Source organism: Anopheles arabiensis, chromosome 2 (genome assembly GCF_016920715.1).
Source record: "Anopheles arabiensis isolate DONGOLA chromosome 2, AaraD3, whole genome shotgun sequence".
NCBI lineage: Eukaryota > Metazoa > Arthropoda > Insecta > Diptera > Culicidae > Anopheles > Anopheles arabiensis.
In genome coordinates, this window is record NC_053517.1 from 99,638,465 (window position 1) to 99,664,102 (window position 25,638).

The window sequence follows — 25,638 nt, forward strand, 5'->3', positions numbered from 1 at the left end:
TAAAACGGGCTGAAACTGGAACCTCGTGCAGAGAAAGAAGAGAGACGCATCATACACGTTTTTTTTAAAATCATATTTATAAGATTTATTTGTCAGCTTTGAACATACACAGTTGAATGCTGTCTAACTCAGCTTTTTTTTGCTGTTGCTTGCTGCATCGTTCCCCTGGCGGGGTGGGTGTGCTTGCCGGGGTTTTTTTTATATGTTGTTGTTTGCTAAAATGGGATCTTCAATTACTAAAAAAACATCTCCGAAAGACGACTGTCTTGTTGAAGTCGCTCGCGCTTGTACTTGTACACGGAATGTATTAAATTTTCCCTCTCGGTTCCCAGGTACCAACAAACACACCACTTGTTTCCATTCGCTCTTCCAAAATGCGTCGGCGCGTTCACTTATCACTTCGAGCATTGTGGTCCAAGGAAACGCGCTTTGCGCTTCACACACACACATTACTCAAACGCGCTAATCAATCCAGTTAATTCCTTTTTCAATCCTCTATGCCGAAGGCGATGTTTAATGCTGCTTCGGCAGACGCACATACCATTCGTTCCCTTGTTCAAATCCCAAATTATATTTACACATTATTTCATTTCTTCCCTTTTCTTTGAAGGGTGATGTTTTTTTTTGCGTGCGGGCAACCACACACCACGTTGAGATTCGCTGATTTACCGCTGATGGTTTTGCTGTCCAGTAGGATGTAGTAGATAGGATATGTGTCCGTGGCGGGGTAATTCTGCATTTTTTAAAATCACATCACAATTTGTGTCGGCGTGTGGTTTTGTTTGGGGTAGCACATACACAAAGCGGGAGAAAGGGAGAAAAAATAACAAGCCCATAGGGTGTTGTGGAGAGAAAGAGGTGCTGCTACCGTTTTTCTTTAGGGGTGTTGTGTAAGCCCTCTCCTATCGTTACTATCGATTTAAACCGATCGTGGCTGGACATCTGGATAGACAGCGGGAAGGGAAAAAGGATCGTTAGCGTATGTTCGATTGTGCTGCTTGGAGACAAACATAATACTTACAGTGCGGACGGACAGCATCCTCCTCGGAGGCGGACGTCTCCACCACCTTGCCGGGCAGGCTGATCGGGGTCAGCAGACTGCGCCCGTAGTGGATTCGTCCCATCGGCAGCATCGGCTGCGGCACGGGCTGCTGCTGCTGCTGCTGTTGCGCCACCTGCTGTTCCGACTGGTGCTGGACCTGATGCTCCTGCTCCTCCTGTGCCTGGTGTGCCATCTCCGGCTCGGTGGGGCGCGGTGGCTGCTGCTCCTGCAGCTCGCGCTCGTCCGAGTGTGGCGATGGGCCCTCTTGGTCGGGCACGTTGCGGTAGGAATCGGTTTCCTCCTCGCTTTCCTCCGACTCGGCAATGCGGGCGATGAGCGAGCGCAGCTGCTCGGTAAACTTCTGGGCGGCAAAGTCGGCCACGTTCATCTCCTCCGACGAGGGCACCGGGAACTTGTGCATCGCCATGTCGATCGGCATCTCACGGATCTGGACCTCCTGCTGCTGGGGCATCTGCTGCGGTTGTTGCTGGGGAGCTGGCTGCTGCTGCTGCTGTTCCGGTTCCGGCTGGCTGCGGACGATCTGGGGCGGCAGGAAGGGGCGCATAAACTCCGGGATCGGAACGCGCTGCAGATGGATGCGGACCTCGGTGTGCGGTGGCATGGCGGCGGGCTGGGGCTGCGGTGCCGACTGCTGCTGGTGCATCTGGGCGGCCATGATTTGGGGCAGTTGCTGGAGGAAAGGATGGAAGTTCGGGCGACCCATCGGTCCGTCCGGGCGCGGTGCCTGCATGATCGAGGCCGGGATCGGGGGCAGCTGCTGCTGAGACTGTTGCTGCTGCTGTTGCTGTTGTTGGTGGGGGTTCATCAGGGGCATCGGGAAGATTGGTCGTGGCATCTGGCGAATGATGGTCTGGGCGGGCGGTCCCATCTGCTGGGGCAGGTGGGTGAGCGGACCGAAGGTACGAACCGGCGGGATCGGGATCAGAATCTGGCGGACAGGCTCGGCATCCTCGTTCCTATAACGAGGGAGTTGCTTTGTTAGTACACTGTATAGTAGTGATGGGTAAAGTTGGCAAAATTCTGGAGTCGACTCCGATCCGACTTCGATAATTTCGGAATCGACTGCGGAAGGTCCAGCATTATCCGAAGTCGTTCGGAATCGTCCGGAATCATCCAAAGTCGTTCGGAGTGTTTGGGAGTCCGAGTCATCCGGAGTCGTTGTGAGTCGGAGTCATCCGGAGTCGTCTAGAGTCGTTCGGAGTCTTCGGAGTCTTCAGGAATCGGTTGGAGTCGGAGTTACATCAAGTACCGAGCAGCTCCTATTGACTCCAACCGACTCCAAATCAAGCCAACTCTGGCCGACTTCGGATGATTCCGAACGACTCCAGGCGATTCCGAACAACTCCGACTCTGGGCGGAGCTAGTGGTTCGGATTTTGCCAGAGTCGGAATCGGACTAACAATAACCGGAGTTGAATCGGGTGCACTCCAAAAGGCACATCACTACTGTAAAGAACTCCTGGTAATTGACAACACTTACTTCAGCTCATTGCCCGACTCGCAGAAGATGGCAATGCGCTCGCCGGTAACCTTCTGCTGCTTCGGGTCCGTGGTCAGATCCATGCCGAACGGCAGGCGCACCATCTTCGGCGGCGAATCGACCAACTCCTCAGAACGGCGTCGCTCCACGATGCAGTTCATGCGGGACCTGCGAGGAAATGGGACAGAAAAACGAAGTTGTATATCCCACCCAGTTCAAATTCCTGCTCCCAAGCGCCTACTCACTTCTGGTTTTCCCGAAGGATAGCACTCGCCAGATCGGTAAGATGCAGATCGAGCGGCAGGTTGACACGGTGACGGTTGTTCATGTCGATCGACTCATCACTTTCGCCATCGTTCGACGAATCATCCTCATCCTCCGAGTCGCCCGACTCGTCCGAATCTTCCTTGTGATGTTTGTGGGCCTCCGCTTCCTGCTTGTGCTTCTTGCTCTCCTCCCGATCGATGGTCTGGAGATTGCTCTCATCGGCCGACAGGTTGTCCTGCATCAGTGCCTGAGCCTTTGGCAACTCCTGGACAAAAGCAAAGATAAAAATTGATGTGTTAGTCCAACTCCAACTTCTTCTGCGGGTTCATTTGTACAGTTCGTAACAAGACGCAATGATGTAAGTGTTTAGTGTAACCAGCTATGCCGGACGTCGGTACAGAGAAAGCCCTCCCCCCAAAAAAAAAGACTTGTTTACACTTCCTACACGCGCTGCAAGTACGCAACATTGCGTAAAGCGTGCCAAACAAACACACGGTTACATAGCCTTTCGCGGGCGTTGTTGGGAAAACCCTTTGGCCACCAACTCTCGATACGATAACAATGATAATGCTCGATAACGAGAGCGCCTACGTGTTACGGCATTCGGGGGGAAGGGAGAAAGCCATTTCTTTCCCATGGTATCGGATTGTGGCAAAGTGGCTGTTTGGATTGGAATTCGAACTCTTCGTCACGTGAAGCATATGACGATTCTAATAAGGGAATTGCATGCATTGCAGTTACCAGTGGGGCTCGGTTTTGGTCAAAACCGGGGAGTTACGAAAGTCCCAACGTGTCTCTAGTGGTATGTCCCTCGGTGGCTTGTATGTTGTAATGTCTACTCGGTGTGGATGTTACGCTAGATTCATGATAAAATGACTCTTCATGTTTGGTGTTTCGTGCGGACATCGATAGAGAGCATGCGTGTGATGTGTGGATTGCGTGTAGATGTCACGATACGATCACGATCGTCACATGCATTTGGTTAGGCCAATGGTGGGACGCGTACTTCCAAGCGATCTTCAATCTTTAAGAAGATGCAATAATCAACAAGTCTATTTTGTTGTACTTGATTTGACCAATAGGAACATTTCCCAATTCACAAGAGCACATCGTTTGTATGATCGCGAAATACTCTTGATGTTACTACCTTCCCTTCCCTCCATAATGATGTTGCAAATGTACTGTCCTTCTAATCGCAACAACGTATGGTAGGCACTAATGCCCATCAGTCACACGATTAGCCACAGATTGTCGCGAGCTCTGTCTCTTATCCCCCGTCGTGTGTCAGGCGCGCTTTCACGTCCAACTGTCGGTGCAATTATACACTCTCGTTACACGCTTAGTAAAGCTGCTGTGTGGTAAACATCAGTCAAAAGGTGGCACATTCTACACACCCTAGTTGGATACGTTGCAGCAAATTCGCTTAAAGAAGCAACACAAAAAAGTGAAGCATTCGAAACGGCAAAAAAGCGTGCACTTAAGCAGTACAATACAGCATTACAGCCAGAAGCTCCTACGAGGTACGATCCGCTGCGGTGATAAATCGTAGTAGCGATTATGAAACGACCTTTTTTTTGCTGTGAGGAGTCCAAAAACAGTCAGTCTTCTTCACCTTTTACAGTGAAGTTGTACACACAAGTCATCTCGGGTGCACTCGGGGAAACGGTACAAATGGTGGCAAAGACCCCCTAACCATCGGATTAGACCTCCAGTAGCACCACTGTGGGCCGCCCGGTGCTGCGGGTCGGTTGAATGTACGATGAATCGTTTTTTATTTTCAAACCGCCGCACAAGCGACGAACCCCCTTGGCGCGCGTTTGGCAGCGGTTACTTCATCTTCGCCCGTGTGTTTCTAGCAGCATGCGGAGAAGAGGGCTTGCCCATCCATTTGTGCACCCCTTGAGAGAGGGAGGGATGGTGAAGGGGCTAGTCCTTGGCAAGAAGAGCGCGGTGGTGAACCTTTGAACTTCGCTTCGCTTCTCACTCTCGCTCGCTCTTTGTAGCCACGGCTTTGTAGGGATGGTTTGGCCAGCATCCAACACACACACAAACTCATGCATGGAAACAACGCCTAGGAAAGAAAAGTGAAAGTGGTTTTACCACAATCCCGTCGGCGCACTCGCAAAGCTAGCGGGGAGGCCGGCTTGGTCGGTGGTACTTTTCGCACCCCACCCGAAATGCTTACTTTCTTTGCGCGGGTTTGTGTTGTTACCATTATTTACCCGTTATTACTGCTCATGCCACCGCTACTCCTCCCCCCGGGGCGTTGTGTTAACTTCTCCCACACGTACAGATTGCATTTGGATTTTTCAGATTCATTGCGAGATTCTCGAGAAGCTCGAGATCGAAATGATTTCAACGATACAAGGGGTAAGCGACGAACCCGTCGTTAGGTTATCTACGCGCGGGACCTAATCAAGCGACTGGGGAGAAGGCGAGAGGACTGGTTTTATGTGGCTGGCTTACACACAAACGCCACCAAACGGTGAACGGTTTGGCTCAGCGGGTTTCGTTTGGCTTTTGATTTGTAAATCCTCCACCGGCCTGAACCGAAAGGGCCTCCCATTTAAAGTCTAGTGACCTTTCCGATGGAACGAAGACGGTTTTGGGATGGAAATCAGCGGATGATGCTGCACTGCGAGGCACTCTGGCACACTGGAGTGGTGCTGGTGGATTTGAAATTCTGATGCTGCTGCCGCCTCTTTTGTCTTTAAGCCGTGGCTGAAGGGAGATGAAGGGACGCGTTATATAACGGTGCTTTATTTTTGTAAAGGCTGTTGAACCCCTTCCGATCAGTGGGGAACGATCTTATGTGTTCTTAGAAGACTCTCTGTCAGCTTAGAAGAATCAGCTGTCGGTATGATTTAAATATGATGCTGTGTGCCACAAGCAAGACACATATCGCGTTTCACTTTCATTCCCACCTACCCAGTATGAGTCATTGACACATTGCGGCTTGAAGGTGCATCTTGGTTTTGCTTACAATAATATACAAACTGCCCCCTCCTCTCTCGTCCCAATGAGTACACGGCTCATTAACAAATCCTCCAAAAAGTGAGAGGTAAACGATCTGTCACGAATGGGGCAGAAAGTCGCCTTACCCCCTTTTAGCTGCAATCTTCAACAGATTCGCGCGGAATCAGCAAAAAGAGAAGGCTTAAGTGCGTGTGTGTGTATGTGTGTGTCTGTTTGTACATTTGGAAATCACTCTTACCGAGTGGTGAACGGCGGCTTGGTGGATTCATATTCCGTTCCGTTTGCAATATATTTACGAAAAGCGGTGGCGCCGATCATGCGATCGGTCCGTGAACGGGCAGCGGTTCGGTTCGCATTTTGCATCATGCTAATCAGCTACTTAAACAGCCAAACCTCGAACCACCTTCGTCAGTCACCTGATGATCAACCGTAGAAGGTTGGCAAACAACGAACGCCGAGTTCGTCGTCTAGTTTTTGGCAATGAAAATGAAACATCTCCGGGACTTTGGTCGCGGGATGTTTGTTTTGCTGTCAGAGGGTGAACCTTGCACAGTGTGTCACTATTTAACGTGTTTCATAAACATTTTGCACAAATCGTTTTCTTTCTGCCGGTGATGGTGGTTAGTGCCAAATCCCGTCGAAAGAAAAAGCGAAACGTTTTTTTTTAATAATAAATGACACTCCCGGGACAAGGAGCGCTGCCCAGAGCGACGCCGTTTTGTTGACAACAGCCAGACGACGAACCGAAAGTATAATTTGTCTTTGCCTACCTGCTTGCCTGCCGACTAAACAAGCAAAGGCGAGGCTCCATTTATCCTTCGTTTGCCGCCGTTTGCTTTGGAGCTTCGCAGTTGGTTTGTCTTGATGGTTTACCCCCACAGAAACGTTGCAAACATCATTCACACGATGTGCGTGATGTTGTTTCGCATAACCAAAAAAAAAACGCCACCCACATCACGCTTGTTTGCGAAAGTAGATAGTGGGAAGTGTACTCGATAACGAACGAAACAAATGGAAAGCTTTTTTTGGTACGTTTTTTTGCTTTTATATCCTTTCTTCCTGTTCGCCGCGCAGAGCACGGTTATGGAGGGTGTTTAATGTTACGTGAATCAAAATCCGGTCAGTGGGCAAAACAACAACCAACCCCCTGTCTCGCGCCTTCCCTTTTGCTGTGCTTTGGTGGTTGGTGCTATCAAAGCGACGAACCCTCACCCGTCGGACGAACACACGCAACACAACTGCGGTCGGGCGGATGGGTGGCAATAGAGCACTCTTGCTTTACGTAATTGTAATTAAAAGAAATTGTGTACTTAAAAGTAAAACAAACAAACGAATAAAACCATCGACCAACACAACGCCTGGACAGTTGGCGCAATGCATTCGCGCTCGAGCGGCGATCGTCAATTCCAAACGTCCAAAAATGGGGACGAGGAGTAGCAGCAGCAGCGCATCTTTCCACTACCACCACATCCCCTGGGTTGGCCTTTAGTGTCTTCTCCCCCAGACAGGCAGATATCAATTGCGTACCGAGGAACAAAAAAAAAGACGACATACGAACGGTGCATCATCCATACGATGGGGTGGAACTGCGTCACCGTGAGTCGCTAATGATACGATCGCGATCGCAATTCACGATTGTGCTGGATTGGCTGGTTTGGCTGAGGGTGGGTGAGGGCCGCCCTCCATTATTAGCATGTCGGATTGAATGGGGGGAGGGGGATTGGGAGGCGGCGATTGGTTTCGAGTGCTTAGGCGATGCTACACGATGGCGGAAGGTTCCAGGGTTCCATGTTTGGAGGTACAAATTATAGAAAATCAATTGCTCATTGTTTTTCCCTCTCCCAGCCTGTGTAGCTCCCAAAGGGTCGATCGATACCACGGTAGGGCAGGAAAACGTGCCTCGGGATGAGAGAATCGGACATTCCAAACTTTGAAATCGTTTCGAAATAGCGCGCGAAAGGCACTATGGGCGCGATTCGTTCAGGGTTTTGAACTTAAACACCATGGGGAAATCAGGTGAAATTTTGTTACCTAAATTGTCATCTCTGTAGATCTGTAGATCGGTCGGAGCAAGAAAAACGGCCAACTGTCCCAATTCCCTGATAGCTGTCAGTCACGAACTCGTTAGAACAGCAAAATCTGGAACATCTCTTTTTTTCCTGCCCTTATTACCGCGTTTGCATCGCCGTCAACGAAACATGCGAACTTTAATCACGTGGAGTCGCATCTACAAAGTGCGTTCTTTTTTTTGTTGTGTGTGAGGTGAGCTTGCATTAAGCGTGGCGCTTGTTCGAGATAGCAGTAGATAGAGAGAGGGCAGGCATGCTTTTTTCGTCCAATCATTGCCTAACCCCCATTACCAAGCTTATCGGAAGGTGATCAAGGCTTTAATTAACCTTGCGGCAAAAAAAATGGGGCGATGGGAACGGCTCTCGAATCTCCCAAACCCCGAGATTGGCAATGCGAAGGCTGCAAATAAATAAAATGCCTGCGACAGACTAGGTCGAACGGTGCGAGAGCAGCATCTTCCCCCCGTGGGGAGGTTTGCGGTATCAAATTCGAGCTTCACAGATTGTTACATGCCGCTACTGTCGGCGTTCTTTGTCTAATTTTCTCACCGATTGCGCTCAATCTCGGGGATGATAAGAAAGCAGCTGCGGCGCAATTGTAGTAGTTGCACCGGCAGTCAGTGTAATGAGCTTTAATATCCGGTAAGGTACCGTGGGGAAGCCCGACGTTACACAACCGGACGAACGGATTGCGATCACAAGGTGGTGTCAATTTGCCTTCTGTTGATACATCGCTACAAGTGAAGAGAGGAAATATGATACACAAGATGCTTATGTTCTCCCTCTCTGCCACACTAATAAGATGCAAAAGGAAGCTCTGCTTATCGGCAACTCCATCCATGGGGCTTTTTATTGCGTTTGAAAAAGCTTCTCTTTTTTTGGAGCGAAACTGGTTTGAGCTTGTTCAGTTTCGAGATGAAACCAGAATTTCCAGATTGTTGCACAACAAACGAAAAGCTTGGCTTTTTTCCTGTTTCGAGAATCATCTGTCGCGGGGCGTTAAACTTCTCGAGAAAAAAGGAAAACAAAACAAAACAACTTTTTGATACCTCGGGAGAGCTGATAAACAATTTCGCTGACCGTTTACTAAACCTGTTTTGTCGGTTTTTTTTTTTGGAGGAATGTTGAGAACAGGCGCGATTCAAACTCCACAGACAACCATTTATAGACGGCGACTTCAAGATGGCGTCACTGGCTAAAGGGAGATTGACTAGCGTCACTTAAACTACGGACGGTGTCGCTGTGTCGCTGGCTATTAGCTCCGAACCTAATTGTAATAAAAAAGGGCTATATTTTATACATTTCACAACCCTCCCATCAACCTCCAATTGTCTTGTCTTGGTCATTCTAGAGGGTGATTGCAACGGAGAGGAGCACCGTTTAGTCACGACCTGTCCTTGATTTTCCAAAATGTCATGCCCACATCGTTAGGTTCGGCTTTTCGGTTAGGGCACAGTCGGATGCATTGTGCTATAAAAGCAGTAAACCGCATGAAAAGGGTATTTATGATGGATGGATGTCTCTATGTCCCGGTGACTAGTGCATCGCAGTACAATTAGCATCGGAATTGGTTCTCCACCGTTGCGTCGTTGGAGGGAGTTTTCTGAACGGACATTTGACTGTGGGATATTAAGTGGCATCTTCCGATGCGCATCTGAAGGGTAATTAATAATAGTTAGTACTATCGAGAAGGTTATTCTATCGGGAAGTGGGAGTGTACATTGGATCTTTGTGACACTCACAATTGCAACTTACAGAAATCAGATTTTGGTAATCATTTCCTTGAAATCAGTGATGAAGATTACAACTAAATACAAGGTTCTTGTAACATTTTACACGCGGATCGTATTGGTCGGCTATTCAAAGAAGCTCTCTGGCTATCCGATTATGTCAGGTATGTTTTTAGATAATGCTTGACATACTGGAAGAAATATTGCACCTTAACGCATATATTACACATCTACAAAAGCTTGCATTTCCGCTCGATAAGTTCCCCCTATTACCCGCCACCAACAAGCACGGGCAGTGATAAAACGTGCCAATTGCCAGTTCGAAAAGATACAGCCGAACGATAACCCCATTAGCTGCGGTCCATCAATGTTATTCAACGAGGCATCAAATGGTCCCGTGGTTTAGCGTTTTGTTATCCCTCCCCGCAATACCACAGAACCTTGAACTATCGTCACTCGTAAAGCTGTACACTGCCATGCGTTACCGCGTCTTGTACGGAACCCCGTACGGGGGCCAGCTGGAAATAAAACAAAATAAGATGCTGAGAAGCACACAACCCCGCATACCATAAAGCTGTCAAGCGCTCGCGATGCCTCTTGGCCGCCTGACTTTTACGATCACCGCACAGCCTCACAGCGGCGTTGGAGCAGAAGCTGGCGAACGCGGAGATCTCGCACGTAGTGCGACTCACCAAACGTCATCAGCCGGTAATCACGAAGGAACAATCGGCATAAGTGGTTTACGACAAACGATTCGCCTGTTGTGGTGTACTATGCGGTGGATAGTGTAGAGGACGCTCAAGTCAGTGAGGTGTTCAGCAAGGTGGGTCAGCATCTGCAGACCGGTCCTCTTCCCGCAAAGATGGTCTCTGCGGGCCCGCAACACCAAACCACGATGTTAAAAGCTTTCCGGTGTGTGATGATGGCAATACGAGCAACAAATCGTCATGCACTGCTAGCTCTACTAAGTACTGCTAGCCCGAAGAAGTGTTGAGGTTAGGTGCCTCTTTGGTGTCAGCAAAAAAGATGCTTCCTACAGCGAGAATAGCAACACACCGCGTACACCTCGGGGCTGCAAGGTCTACAAATAGCTTGACGTTTTGGGGTAAATAAATTGTGTGGTTTATGGAAACAACGCCGTCTTGCTGTGGTTCCATGCTGTTCCAAGAAAGCGCCCCGATGTTGTGACTACCAACAACAAAAAAAAAAAAGCAAGCGAGAAACATTGAAGTACAGCCGTGTGTCTTTCTCCGCGTACTGTCTCTTCTGAAAACAAACTAGCCGCCTGCCCGCCCGGGTCTTCCTATTCGCTTACAAACGCTTTTGTTTTATAGCTTTCCGGCTGACCGGGCACGCAATCGTACGTGGCCAAAAGTGTTGACAACGGGCGTGACCGCCCAGTTTTTTTGTGTATGCTTCGATGAGCACATGTACTTGACTCCCGAGCGGGTGAATAGAAAGATGATACTGAAGATCACACAACGTTCGATGTGGCCATGATCTTGACACATCCGTCTTGAGGCTTTCTGTGTTGAATACTAATGGATTTTTTGTTGATGGAACTTACCTGTTGCATAGCTTCCAGCATCAGCTCCTTGTTGAGGACGGCATCGAGGGCCTGCATTTGGTCGCAGGACTGCTTCGCCTGCAGGTACGACGAGGCCAGGATGAACGATCCCAGAATGAAGGACGATAGCACCACGGTGATCGCGATGATCTTGGCGATCTTCACCGAGTTGGCTTGGCGCATTTTGTAGGCCTACAAGAAGAGAATGAAAGAGCATAATTACTAAACTGTTTACTAAACTGTTTAAACTAAAAGAAAATTCGATTAAATCGTGAAAAATGCATAAATAGAAGTCATTGATGGAGTTTTTCTGCACCATGAAATGCCAATCGCCAAACACAATAGGCTCAAGATATTGTGAAACCAACAAACTTTGGACGAAATGGTTCGATTCAGTTCCAATTTCCGGTCGCTCACTGTCTCCGCGGAGCGCATCCGGCTTAGCCAACCACCGGAAAGAGCTCGCATTAGCATATCGGAGAACTGCACACGGGGACAAACGAGCCGAGCTCCTTTTTGCCGGCCCAGTAGTATTCCGCACACGTACACATTACGTCGTCATCCGACGGCTTGGCTGTTTGCCTGCTGCAACACTCGTAATCGCCGCTCCTTATATGCGATATCCGAAACGATCCTAGCCGCTGCGGTTGGTTCCATCGATATATGGATGGGAGGCAGTATATGATATAAACATATTCCTGGGAACGTTAACCGTTCCGAAACGCTGAGTAATAAAACTTCCCCTTTCATTTGTTGAACCGATGGGGACTAAAGCGACGAACCCGCCCAAAGAGAGAACGACTGCAAAAAAAAAAGCACAAGCTCCTCACTTGAGTGAGAAAGTTCCACACAAAGTGAATGGGCAATGTGAGAGATGCTCAATAACATATCAATATTGTTTTTAGCCCAGCTGTGTGTCAATATTCGCGTTAAACACTTTGCCACCTTTTTGTGCGGCTGACATCATGCCGGGCGAATGTGTCCGGGAGCATGCGAATTGTGAAATTGGAAAGAGAGAAAGGCGTAAAGATGGGAAAACCCCTTACTCTAGGCACAATCAGTAGTTTTGTTTGCAACTTTGTCACTTTACCGATAGCATGATCCTAGTAATTCCAAATTCGGAAATCAATTGCAGTTTTGGTTCGTTTGTGTTTTTTGTTAGCAACCATTTTAACTGTGTCAATCGATCAGATTTTCAACCTGCAAAGCTACAAGCGACATGCAAATTCTGCCTCATGGGTATTTATAGAAAGCTCCTTCAAATAAAGCAGAAAGCGAGGAGAACAGACTTTCGGAGTGAAAGTAAATGTGCAGTAAACTCCTGCTTTGATTTGTGGGGATTTTTCGGTGCCAATTCCAGTATAATTCCATTCAAAAACAAATGGGGAAGTTTTCTTATGTTATCTTTGGGTCTGGGAGTCCCACCAGACCTGCTTTTGCACGCTGTGTGCTTTAGATGTCACGTAATCTTTGGAGGTAACATTTTTCGAAAATCGAAAGGAATGGGTTTCTTCACTGTTAAATATCAAAACGATAAATAAGCAACCGGATGGACAGTTAAGATTGTATCGTTCGCTTAGGACACTACCCACCGGTTAATCGGTCTACTTTAAATCGAAATTTACAATTTATAATCGGGATAGCATTGCGAGCTCGGGAAGGTAACTGAAGCTTTGCCACCAACACGATCGTTCCACACCGTCTCTCATCAGCTGTTACGGTTCCTTTATGATTGATGATTTACTGCTTTTCACCGTGCTGGGCTTATTGCACATCATCTCCCTTTTCAGGTCAACTCGGTCACGCCTGATAAAGCCTCTGAACCTTTCCAGAAAAGGGCAAAGATTAGCCCAAACGCCCGTAAGCTCACAGCCGTGGTTGGTAATTAAACAGAAATAAATCAACGCTGCGCGCAAACGGGGCAAATTGGAACCCTCTTTCTCCAGCGGGAAAGGGGCCGAAGGTCACAAGAGAAAGGTTACACTTTCCCGGATGAAAATCCGAAGCTCTCGACCCCATCCCCCTCTCGCGGAATAATGGGGATAGAATTTGAAAAGCGGCTTTTAAAAAAAAAGAAATAGGTAGTGAGCTTAGCAGAAGGTTTTGAATGAGGCGGGATTAGTTTGTTTACAAATCGCTTGCCCTGGTGGGGTGGCATGTGTGTGTGTGTGGTTAATGATGAGATCTGAATCAGCTTGCTGTGGCACGGTATCATGGTAAAACATTCTCTTCCCTTAATTGATTCCCAGCTGCTGCAACGTAATGAGCGCGGGTTTGCTTTATCACCGCAGGCGGATCGTTAAGAGATATTTTTGTTTAGCTTGTTTTTGCTCACTTGACCTCGCTCGATTACACAAAGATCTGCCTAGCTTGTCTGGCTGTAAGTGCTGCAGGAAACCGCACGTCACAGCTTGTACCGGATCGACCTGATCGGCTGATCTCACGCCGTACATTTTGTTTTGCCAGCATCATCATGCATGATCAGCACTTTGCCCTACTGCTGCGGGGTGTGAATTCGATCTTCAAAACTTCGTACTCCGAGCGTAAGTTTGTATTTTGCATGCTGCTGGGTCCATGCGGTGGAGGTGTGCGAGATCATCTCCATGTCTGTTCAGCGTGTGCGCTCATTATTAACTTTAGCTACTCATCGTCCGTTACCGAAAAAGGGAACTGATGAACTGAATTGTTGGTTTGATTGAAGCATCTCAACCAGCCTCTGTGCACTGCTAAACGAAAGAGGCATTTGCATACGTGAATCGACGTGAATTGTGCACTGCTGAGCTCGGTGGCAAGACGGCGTTTGCGTTTTGAAGCACACTCGAGAACGATTTTGAAGAAGCGAGTGGAGGCGAAGAAAAAACGCACAACAACACCATTCACATGCACACAGTTGCTTCCTTACACACACACACACTCAGCAGAGTCGCGGTGGATCATCACGACCACGAAATGGGCATAAAGAGTACTTTGCGCTAACATCATTAACGTGAGTATGGTAATTTTCCGGGCAGGGTGAGCAGGCCCCAAAATGTTTGAATCGCTTCGCTATTAGAAGCGCAGCAACCAAAAAAAAGAAGCTAACCTTCTGCTGACATCATCCATCTTCACAAGCTCTGTGCTTTGTTATTTTTTTCTATCTTGAGTTTGTGCTTTTGGTGCCACCAAGAGAGAGGCAGAGACGGATCGTCTTCATTCCATCACCCATTAAACATTCATCTAAATTAAGCACGAAACCATTTTAGTGCAAACGATTAAATTTTGAGGGCGTTCTTTTTCTTTTTTTTGTTTAAAACCCTCCATTTTAATTGTCGCTTAAGGTCGAACGTAAAGTTTTGCAATCGAACCTTCCTTTCTGGTGGTGTAAAATAAATGCCCCTTCCCGCCCAATGTAAATGGCGCACTTATGCAACACCTTGTTTACGTTACGTGCGCAATTGTGCATCGTTGGTTGGTCGGCAGCATCAGATTGATTACTTGCCTGTGTCGGCAAAAATCCGAAGACCACCGTCGTTGGCGCATCAGCATCGGCGGCAACAACAAAAAAGGCAACAAAAAGAGGAAAAACTTCAACGCGCGAATGCGCAACGAACGCGCGCGCGCGCTCGCTTGCTCTGCTCGGTCGCTAGGGAGAAGAATTGTGCACGAAAAAGTGTGCTGTGTGTTGTGTGCACGCTGAAAATTACTGTTTGAATGCACGTTGGACATGCAGTTTTCCTTTCCCTTTTTTGAGCGGCCGACCCCGACAGTTGGCAGTGTTGTTGTGTGTTTTGTTTTTGTTTCTGTTCCCTTCCGTTGCGAGTTATTGTCGATGGTTTCACCTATTTGTGAGCTATTTTCCCACAATTTTCCCACCACGGCAACGCCAACGCGGAATGGGGTTTAATGTGTCAGTGTTTCTATTTTCTACTGCCACTAGCTACTGCTGCTGCCGCTGCTGGGAAGGTATTTGTACTCACGATAGAAATACGGGCCGGACGGCGTTCGGAAAAATGCGCGTGCGTACCTTTTTGTTCGATTTTCCGGTGAGAAAGATTGTCTGTGTGTGTGAGGGTGGGAATTGTTAAGCGTGGAAGTTGATTTCCACTTTTTTCCCCTTATATTCAAACCCTTTTTAAGTGTTTTAACACACTTTAGGTAATTAAAATCAATCTTTGTTAGCTAATTGAAAACGGACAAAATAAAAACAAAAACAGTCATCACTTTCAACCACGATCATGCCTTGAAGCGGCTTTGTGACCCTTTTGCTCTGACCGCCTGACCGTATGAGATGATGCGTTATTTTTAGCACTCCAGTCCCACCCCACCTTTGCTTGTTTTGCACGCAATGTGCAGCGAATGCCAGCAACACGCTAACCTACAATGGTGAAGCCGAATAGTAGCCCGATCGACACATGCGTTCGGTGTTCTCCAGTTGGCACGAAGCTGCACCCTGATCGGAATAAACAAGCGACCGTCAATCAAAACCGACCAGCGGCGGTCAGTTGCCTGGCGACGGCATTAATCTGTCTGCCGGGGCCCTCTAGGGCAAGTCTGGGCCTGTCTGTCGTTCATTAAGCGCACACGGACACACGCGCGCGCTGGTATGTGTGGCCCACATTTGTAGCGCGATGAAAAGCGAAACCGAACCGACGAAACGACCGACAAGCAGGCAGGCAGACAGAGGGATCGATTGTTTTGCGCACACTCTATGTTGTGCTGAAGGGTGAGTCTTTGTGGACAATGTTTTTGGGGGAAGGGGTTTTGGCTGCTTGGAAGTCATAATCCATCGTACCAACCGATCGGGTCTTGTCAGGGGATGTTACGTCTTGAAAAAAACCCCTTTGTGTGTCTGCTTTTTTGTTGTTGTGTTGCTTCGCTAGAGCAAGTTTACGCTTCGCTTGGGCCTTACCAGCGTCTTACCAGCGTCTTAGCAAGAGTTCCGTGTCTAATCGGTTGTTTAACCGTATCGCATTGCAATTATTCGATGGAAGAAGTCGAATTGTTTTTTCTCGCTCTGCTGTGAAGAAGTTATTTAATCAATCTCCTACCACCTCTTCGGCACGGTTCAATCGGTTCCCTGCGTTCTGTGCAAGGGAGGCCAAAGGGGGAGCTCGTAAATGTTGTGCAACCACGCAAGAGCAACAAACCCTTCGTAAGACCCTTCCAGTGATCTGACGCTGCTTTCAACAGCGAGCTGCCGTGTAGAGATGATCACCTGCCAAGAATTGATCATTCGATCGTTACTCAATTTTTTGGTTTTGCAAAACTGGCCAACCTGAAAGAACCAGCTCCGGCCTGCATTATCTCGCGCGATCCAGTGATGCAGCAAAGCGTTAAATTACACCAATCTGCTATCAACTGTAGCAAAACTCCCTCATTAGGTCATGCGGGGCCGTGCTTGCGTGTGTAAAGTTTCACTTTTGTCTGCCAACCATCCGAACTGGACATCATTGCGCCGCCGCTCTTGCCGGAAGTATTACATTCTGTGTTTTTGTTTCCCCCACCCACACCACCACCATAGCCAGAGGGGAAAGGTAATTTCTCGCAAACTAGCCAAGCAATCAGAAGCCGAGCATCAGTTAGTTGGAGTGTGTTGAAGGTGGGGGAGCCGTAGTTATTTGCTCATCAGCCTAGGAGTAGAGCGACGAGACGCATAAAAGGGAACCAGCGGACAGCAGCAACAGCAACAAAAATGGGCCCTCATTACATTAATAGCACCGGACGGTCATTACACGAATGAATCGTAAAGGGTTTGTTTTGTGCGTGCCAGCCAAAACGCTCCATGGCGCATGAACCACGTCAGCTTCTGCTAGAACCATTGCACCCCGACATGTTTATTGTTTCGGATCCGTGGCCGCACTGACCCTGGGATTGGTTTAAAGGGAGCTTTAGGTGGACGGAGGTATGGACGGAGCATCTACGATCATTGGAGTGTATTTTGAACGATCTGCAATTCTCGGGCTCGAGTTCTGCTAGAGATGTTGCTGTTGGGTTTTAAACGCAACCCGTTCTATAAACCATAATAAGGTTCCACCGTTAAGCAGATAATTCCCATTGCCCTTGCGTTAGGGCTGGCGCAAACACGCTTTAATTGCGTGCATTTTCTGGTACCTTTTCAAAGGGGCGCTAGCGAGCGATAAAAGCTTTTGTTTTCCCCTCTGGTTGCTTGCAGCAATCGCTTCAAAGTGTCAAATTATCCTGTTCCGACCTTTCAAAGCACGGGTAAGGGAATATCACGCCCTCTGCTGATGACTGGAAGCAAACATTCCAAGTCAAAGCCTATGATTTCCTTGTTTTGGGCCATTTCCACAATTGGCAAACCCAAAACCCGTGTATCCCATCCAGTTGCCATCGCCATCGGGTGCACACTTTTAGTGCTGGAATGAGTTTCCAATTTCGCGCGATCACAAGATCGTGTTGAACTCGTCGGCCCCCGCGGGTATCGATTTTCAAGTATCTGCTTCATGACACAACGAAACATATCAATTATCCAGCAACCGTTTCAAGAGACGATGGAGGGAGAGAGAGAGGGTGATGTGATGTTTCGATGACGTTGGTACGACTAATTGCTTCCTGGTTATGGAGGTGCTCAAATTCAAGTGTGCACTCATCATGCCGGTGCTGATCGTGGGAGCCGTTGCGCTTGTCCATTCGTCCTATAGAACGTGAGACAATCACGAATTGTTCAAGGTTGTGGTGGTTGTTATTGAAACAGAAACAGTTACCGGGTTCTTGCTCAGATCTCACATCATTTCCCCTGCATCGTGAAGAGCCCCGGTGGAACGGTGTTTGCGCGCCATTGGGTGCCAATGACGCAGGCTTTTATTGGAAGTAGTAATCCAGAGAAATCCGACTTCGACTGTTGTTAGTCCGATTCCGACTCCGGCCAAATGGAAACCACTAGTTCCGCCCGGAGTTGGAGTCATCCGGAGTCGTAGTTGTCATGGTTGGAGTCGTCCGGAGTCATAGTTGTATGGGTCGGAGTCGTCCGGAGTCATCCGGAGTCATCTTAAGTCATACGGAGTCATCCGAAGTCATTCGGAGCCTTCCAAAGTCGACCAGAGTCGGAGTCATTCGTAATAGTCTAGAGTCGATCGGAGTCGTCCGGTATCCAAATTGGCCAAAGTTAATTGGACCGTCCGGTGAAACTCCATACGACTTTGGGTGATTCCAGACGGCTCCAGAAGACTCCGGACGACTGCGGACGACTTCTCACGACTGCAGACAATTCCTTACGACTCCAAACGACTCCATATAACTCCTGGACGGCTCTAGACGATTCTGAACGACTATGGGAGGACCAAGCTTCCGGAATTATATCCGAAATTGTCAGAGTCGGATCGGGGTGGACTCCGGATTATTGCCAACTATACCCTTCACTAATTGGAAGCATTTGAACACCTTCCGAATCCGTAGGAGCTGATGAGCTCGACTGTAATACCTTCGAAGCAAACTTGTGATGCTGTGATGCTTTGTATAAGGAGCAAGTCGTACAAAATCAGGCATAGAAATTCGCTTTCCATTTCCCCATTTCACTTCTGCACCGACAGACAGACAGACACAAAACTGCACACAGAGAGTAATCCAGCACCAACTGTATATGGTAATCGATTACTGTCAACCTCTGCTCCACCGTGGTCCTCCGTGGCGTATCTGTCCCGGCTGAAGTTTGTTACAGTTAAGCATTATTGCTTGCCCACTCACACACACACCCCTAGAAGGAAGTAAGCCGCTGTCGCTGAATGCAGCCAGCCGTAGCGTAAAACGCTTTCGGGTGTTCCCAGCAGCTCCCGACAGTCTCGGCTGTGGCGTGGGAGTTTGTGTCACCCTTTTCCCAGGCGACGACTGTTGGTGGGAACGATCAAACTTTTACTTCACTTTCAGTTTCATCCGGCCTGGCGAGATGCGTCGTTTGCTGCAACTTTCTGCCCCGTATGTTAAAAACCCGATTGGCACTGGAGGGCAAAACTATATATATAAACCATTTCGAAATCGGATAATATCATCCGCTCCCCGCTTCGGAGAGCGTTCTTTTTCTTTGCTCACTGCTTGCGTGTGCGCTTCGTTCCGCGGGGACAACTTTGGTGTCTCCCAAGGCAAAGGGTCGTGAAAGGTTTTGCGGTTTCGGTTAATGGCGAAAGTGTTGCACATTTGCCACACTGTTGCTGTCCTCTCGCCGCGCCGGCGAAACGAAACCGACCGGAAAAGACCAGGCCGAGACCATTGCTTAACGCCTTACTTTCCCCCTGAAGGTATGGTGGGGTGACGCGTGCGTTGAATTGAGCGTTGCCACACCATTATTTGTGTATTATAACTCGGCACACACACACAAACACACACATAGAGACGATAGAAATTTGCCTCGCGGCTTAGGCCGCCTCAGTGCGCAAAACGAGGTCAACAATTATGCGGTGCAATTGCAATCGGTGGTGACAGTTTTTCGGGGGTATTTTTGCGGTCAGTCAACCACTCACTCGGGGCGATTGTGTCTCAGACGTTTTGCGATTGGCTCCCCGGGTAATTAGATTTTAATGGGAAACCTTACCCAATGTGGGTTACAGCCAAGCGAGGTGCGACGTAGGGCGTAAAGGTTTCCCCGACAAGAATGTGCATTATTGACAATGTTTTAAAAATAGAAACAATAAAACTCCACTCCACCAAGATATGATTAGTTTTCTTTGTCTTCCGGTTCCCTTTTGAAGGCACGTCGATTCGATATCGGCACGTCGGACGAGTACGTGACAACGCACGGCCGTTTTTCCCCATGGCTGGGAAATACCGCCCCGACTGGTAACTATCTCGTCCGTCTTTTGTACGTCCCAGGTCTCGTGTTTGGTTTCTATCTTCCCTGTTATTCCCGTAGCAAAGACGCAGTACTACCACCATCACAACCACCATGTGCAATGTTTGTGTTTGAACAGTTTGAACGCAGGAAACTGCCACAACCTGCGTGTCACAATCGATGGGAATGAGCAGAAGAACGACACAGAGAACGAACAAACACTGTGTTCCCTTTTTAAAGAGCGCGTTCGATTTACGAAACCGTTCGTGACTTACTGCTCAAGTGCAACGAGTGCGCCGTAACAACCACCTTAAGAACGGCTTAATTATCGACCACACTACCAAATGGAGGGTGGAAAACATTGTCAAAGCTCATCTCGAAATGCTAAAATAATAATAAAAGAAGTACGGAGAAAGGGGTGATTTGTTCCACGGTGATGAAGCTTTAAAAATAGAAAACAACTCGCAGTGAACGAATTCGAGTCCATCGAATCGATTGGTTTGAGGGTGAAACGAGATTGAAATGTGTAACGTAGCGAATGGTGGAGCTTTTCGATTGTCTTTGGCAGGTGTTGCGCTGCATTGCATTGGAGGAAAAACCAGCAAGCGAGCATGGAAAATGGTGCCCCGAACCGAACCGATTGCCAATGAATCCATCATGAACCAGCTGCCGTTTGGTACATGTTTGATGTACATGTTCTTCTCCTCTCTGTCGCGCTCGCTGCTCGATCTGTGTGGTGGCAGTGGCAGGCCCCAAGATCTAGGTCAACTTAGAGCGGTAGCTGGGATAGCATGGTCCGATCATCCTTTTACTTCTTGCCGCGGCATGGCCGCAAGCGCCGACGAGCGCACGACAGAATCAATCCCCGCGACCAGAACTTCCCAGCGCGTTTCGAGCCGTGTTGTCGGTCGTGTCCATCGCGTTTTGGCACCACCACCACCATCACTAACGCTCAAGTGACACCACATCCAGGTGGAAATAAAAACGTTTGCCAATTAAGCCAGGCGACACGGTGCGCGAGAAGCGATCGAACGTTGTTTTGCTTTTTGGTTTTCATGTTGCGAAAATCATTATTTGCCCATCTTTGAAAAGACTGCGTTTTGTTGTTGTTCGCTCTATGTTTCACTGGGATGGCAGCTTCAAACCGATTGAATCAGAAATTCAAGTGGGAAGGTTTCATTTTAATTTCCAATGGGGTTCAACCGTGTTATGCTCGCCGGTTGGAGAACACGAACCACGCAGGGGGTGCTTAATTAAATCGGACTTTTATTCGCATTTTTGTGTAACATTGCACCATATCCAGCTGTGCCTTGCGGGCAGTTTTGAGGTTCAAATTCAAAGTGACCTCTCGAAACAAACAAAACACCCCAAAACATTCAGTGACTGACAGACACGCAGCTATAAAAGCAGTCTGAATTCTCTCAACGCATTTGTCGGTCGAACCCATTTGCCTGGAAGGCGCTACGGCAGCACACACCTGGTTTGGCTAATTATTTGGCAATGCGTTTGCTCTCTCTCTCTCTCAAGCAAACCCCTACCTCGCTCGTACTTTGCTTTGTTTTCGGGCGATCTAATTGGAAAGGAAATTTAATCATTCGCCCAACGCGGGGAAAGGGTTTTGATTATGCAACGCCAACGCCCGCGTTTGCAAATCACCAACGACCGCGCGCGCGCGCTGGGGCACTGGAACCTGCGGTGCGGTAATAGACGTTCAATAAAATTAAATGTAACGTCTGTTATTATAACCATTGGTGTTGGGGGAGGAGTGTTTGTTTCACGCACAACTGATCGCTCGTTCTTTGCACCAAGCGTTTGGCTATTTATGCTTCTTTCCTCACACTTGTATGCGCTACTGCAGCATATGCTACGCGGTTCGTTTCCTTGTTCCTTTCCATTTTTTGCTGGAGTGTGCCGTTTGGGCCGCCGCTTTTTGTGGGTTGTTTCAACAGCAATCTCGTCATTTCCGTTTTGCTGTTTTTTTGGTTTTGGCTTTCATTTTTGCTTGGCTGCGGCTGGGCTTGGCGAGAATTGCATCTTGTTAACTAATCAGAAGTGTTATGCGTAACCGAATCGAAAGTAAGGAAGAGGAGGAAACAATTACTCCAGCATGGGGAGGAGGGGAAGAAAATCCGGCAATTCCGGTTGGAGTGCAGGGCAAAAAGCGATTAGATTGTGCCGGACTGCCGGAGGAATTGGTGGTTGTGGAAAAAAGGCGTTCAAGCTGATGGTTTGGTCTGCATTGTTTCCGACCGTGCTACAAATTCTGCTGCGAAGCTTTGGCGTGGTTGTGTTGAGGCAAGAAGCAACGAAATGGAAATAGAAACAAAAAAAAACTTCCCAAAGCTACCGGCGGCTCATTATTCCGTGACGATCGTTTTTATTTTTATATCTCAGCCCACGTTCCAAACCCGAAGAACCCTCCCCCGAGGAGATAAATGCTTCGAAAACAGTTGAGAAAAGTGCATAAATTCCGCCCGGCAAGTGAAGGTGCAATGAATCCGAACAAACACACCCGGCCGTAGTGACTTCATCGTCCCAATACTTAACCGATCGAAAGACTTGAACGCACTGGCAAACGAGAAACCTCTCGCTCGCGCCAGCTGCCTTTGTTTTCCACCGATGGGGGGTGTGTTTTTTTTTTGGACATTGTACGCGTGAATCGCAAATAAAAGCACTTAACCCAGGGGATGGCAGGCGAGAAGGATGGCACACTGGTTGGCAGATGGTGCCTTACCGGGCCAGGGACGTTGCGTTGTGATCGGCAGTATCGGGTCAGCGGGCAACAATGGGCATACAACACAGCACAACAATGGTGTTGTGTTTTTAGTTTCATCGCCAACGCATCAGAGAGAGAGAGAGAGGAGCTCTCCCCACTGTCGGACGGGCTGAAATTTTCACCACCCTCTTCACCACACAAAAACAAAAAAAACCGCCCAAAAATGAGACAATTGTTGGGTGCACGAGCGTCCACATGCAGAAGTGCCACGGTTCGGTACCGATTTTGATAATCCATTTGCTTTCGGAGTCAGTGCGTTTTTAGGTTCACAACGGGACCGGGGTGCCGATGAACGCGATCGCTTTAATTAGGATTCTTCATGCATTAGCTGCAAATGCATTGTCATTGTCACTGTGCGACACATTAGTGTAGCTGCACATCGGAACGGATTGCATTTGCCATGGTGAGATGGTGCCGGTTGCGTGTTGCAGTAGCTGCAGCTGCATCTAATTGTTACACGCTTAGTAGCTGCATAGGTACAGCTCAGTGCACATAATCCGCTATTTGAGGTGTTTTGTGTGGAGTGATAATGTCATGCTTTCATTGCTCTCGTCTTTAACTGACCATGGAACTGTGGTTTACTTTCACGTCAGTCACTAAAGACTTCGTTTTTTGATGTTAATATTAATGGCAGACACCTTCACTTGACATCAGTACAAAACGAAGAGCAAATTATGTGTTTCAAAGCGAGCCGTTTTGCAGAACAAGCAACAGCTTTAATTAGAAGACCATAATTACAGTTCTGAAGTCATAAATTGGTACCCTACAGGGGTGCGAATCATTGCTAGCTTGTCAAAAAGGCGATCCACAAAACCGGCCAGTTCACATCGCGCTTGAAAAGGTACGCAAACCGCAGGCAAACGATCGAGTGTACGATCACGATTTTGTGGGCAAATTATTTGCTGTGCTTGCGATGGGAACCGATGCGCGAATCAGACAATCATTTTTTTATAGTAGATTCGTGAACCATCAAAACGACTTCTGAAAAAAGTAAAATTATGGGGAGTTTTTTTTTTTGTGGAGGTCAATTCTTTGAGTTCTCACTGCTCTGCATTTCTGAGGTTCAAAAGAATGATCTTAAAACGAGCTCTCCCAGTGCAAGCGATGCCACATCACCAAAATAACTCCCCAGTCCACATCGCGATGTTTGTTCTGAATCGAAAAAAAACAACAAAAAAACATGCTCCGTCCAGTTGGAGGCAAAAATCGACAGCGAGCTTTTACCGAGAAACCACCCCTAACAGTCGCCGTAGCGAAGATGTAGCAGTAGCAGCATCGGCAGCAGCATCAACAGCATCATTATTATTCTCAAGGTCTCTCGATGGTGCTGAGTAAAATATAGCCTTAACACACATCTCCTGCGTCATCGCGCGTCGGGCCTGCTAAGAATGGAAGCTGGTGCGGATGCGCGGATCGCAAGACGGCAAGCGAGCGGCACTGCTCTGCCAGCCGAGAACCATCTTCGCTCGGGTTACGATTTATAGCTTCAGATGCAATGGAAACGATTCGAATCGATTCGGCGCATTAAAACCCCATACAACGGAAAAGCGGGTAGGGGGATAGAGAAGATGTAAATGAGCAACAAATCTGCCACCGCCGTGTGTTCGTTTGCTGTCTGTGCCACAGCGCGGAGTCTCACTTTCAGCCGGCAAGCCGGATACGCTCGACGCCCGGCCACCTTGCGTCCAAGGTGGACCGGATAGGTGATGTAGTAGGATTGAGTAGAACCGAATCCCTTCAACAACTCCCCCGGTCCGTGATGAAAGAGTTCGAAACGGCGGCGACACGAGATCACGAGCAGTGACTGTCGGCCTCTGTGGCTGAGGAAAAATCGCACGAAAAACCACACACACAAAAACACGCTCACACTGGTTGGTTGGTTTGACCTTAATGCAGTGGGTTTACATCGCACACACAGTCAGGCACCAAACAATGCATTCCCGAGGTGTGCGCATTAATATGGGGGGGCTTCGCTGCTTGTGGTGTGCCGTGTGGTGTTTTGTTTCGTGTTGCACACGGTCTGACACGATCATCACGACACAGTACAAGCGTTGAAAAATCACTTGGAAAGCTTCCGGTGCTGCAGCTACGTGGATGAGTGCAACAATTGAGTTGGGAGCTGCCGGGGCAAAATTTTCACAACAAACACAAAAGCTCTAAAACTTCAGCGCTTGGCAGATGCATTTGTTAATTTGGACGATGAGATGAATGCAATTGGTCGGAATGAGAAAGATGGGCAGACAGAGAGTCAGACAAGGCGACACTTACGGGTGGGGCTTCACTAGTGGTGCTGTACACTTCACTCGCAGCATAATCCTGCTTCATCGTCACGGCCATCGAGTCCGGTTCCTTCTCCAGCATCTTGGTAGGTTTGATGAACGGCGTTGATCGCTCGCGCTGCTCACAGCACTGTTTGCGCCGAAACGAAACCGGAAGCCACGGAACAAACAAACAAACGAAAACGGACCGAGGACACACCGAAACCCGAAAGACGGATTACGAAACGCTTGCGAGATCTTGGTTCCTGCTGGCACGGACCAAGGGTGGGGAAAGGGAAGGTACGCGATTTGCTTCTTGCTGCTCTGACCGAGGGGACGTCCGTTCGCGTGAACAGTCGCGGAACGTTTGAATTAGTTTGAAACCGCTCGCCACCATATAATCCGCGCGAGCCACGTTCAGGGCGCAACACGATGGGGATGCGATCGTATGCGGTGCTCTGTCTGTCGGCGTGTGTGTGTGTGTGTGTGCGTGTTTTCGCCGCTGTTGAGGGTGCACGATCGTGATCGAGAGTGGTGTTGGAACGGTGGAGTGGTGACGGTGTACAGTAATGAACAAACTTTATTCATCGCAAAGGTAATAGAGAAGTAAATTAGATACATTTGTAGAAGATTATATATTTACAGGGTTTTAATTTAACAAGTCTTGTTGTAACGTAACCTGCATAATAACT

At 48.3% G+C, this 25,638-nt stretch overlaps 1 protein-coding gene across 1 annotated transcript; it reads right to left on the reverse strand.

Annotated features, from left to right (window-relative positions):
* Positions 1–54: 54 nt before the first annotated feature.
* Positions 55–25,334, reverse strand: LOC120908455 (putative mediator of RNA polymerase II transcription subunit 26). The gene is made up of 6 exons (XM_040319438.1): positions 24,957–25,334; positions 11,152–11,343; positions 2,788–3,074; positions 2,543–2,710; positions 1,022–2,019; positions 55–942 (listed from the first exon to the last, which is right to left on the reverse strand). Exons 1-6 carry the CDS (start codon positions 25,047–25,049, stop codon positions 920–922), a joined length of 1,761 nt encoding a protein of 586 aa, XP_040175372.1. The 5' UTR covers positions 25,050–25,334; the 3' UTR covers positions 55–919.
* Between the last annotated feature and the right edge of the window lie 304 nt (positions 25,335–25,638).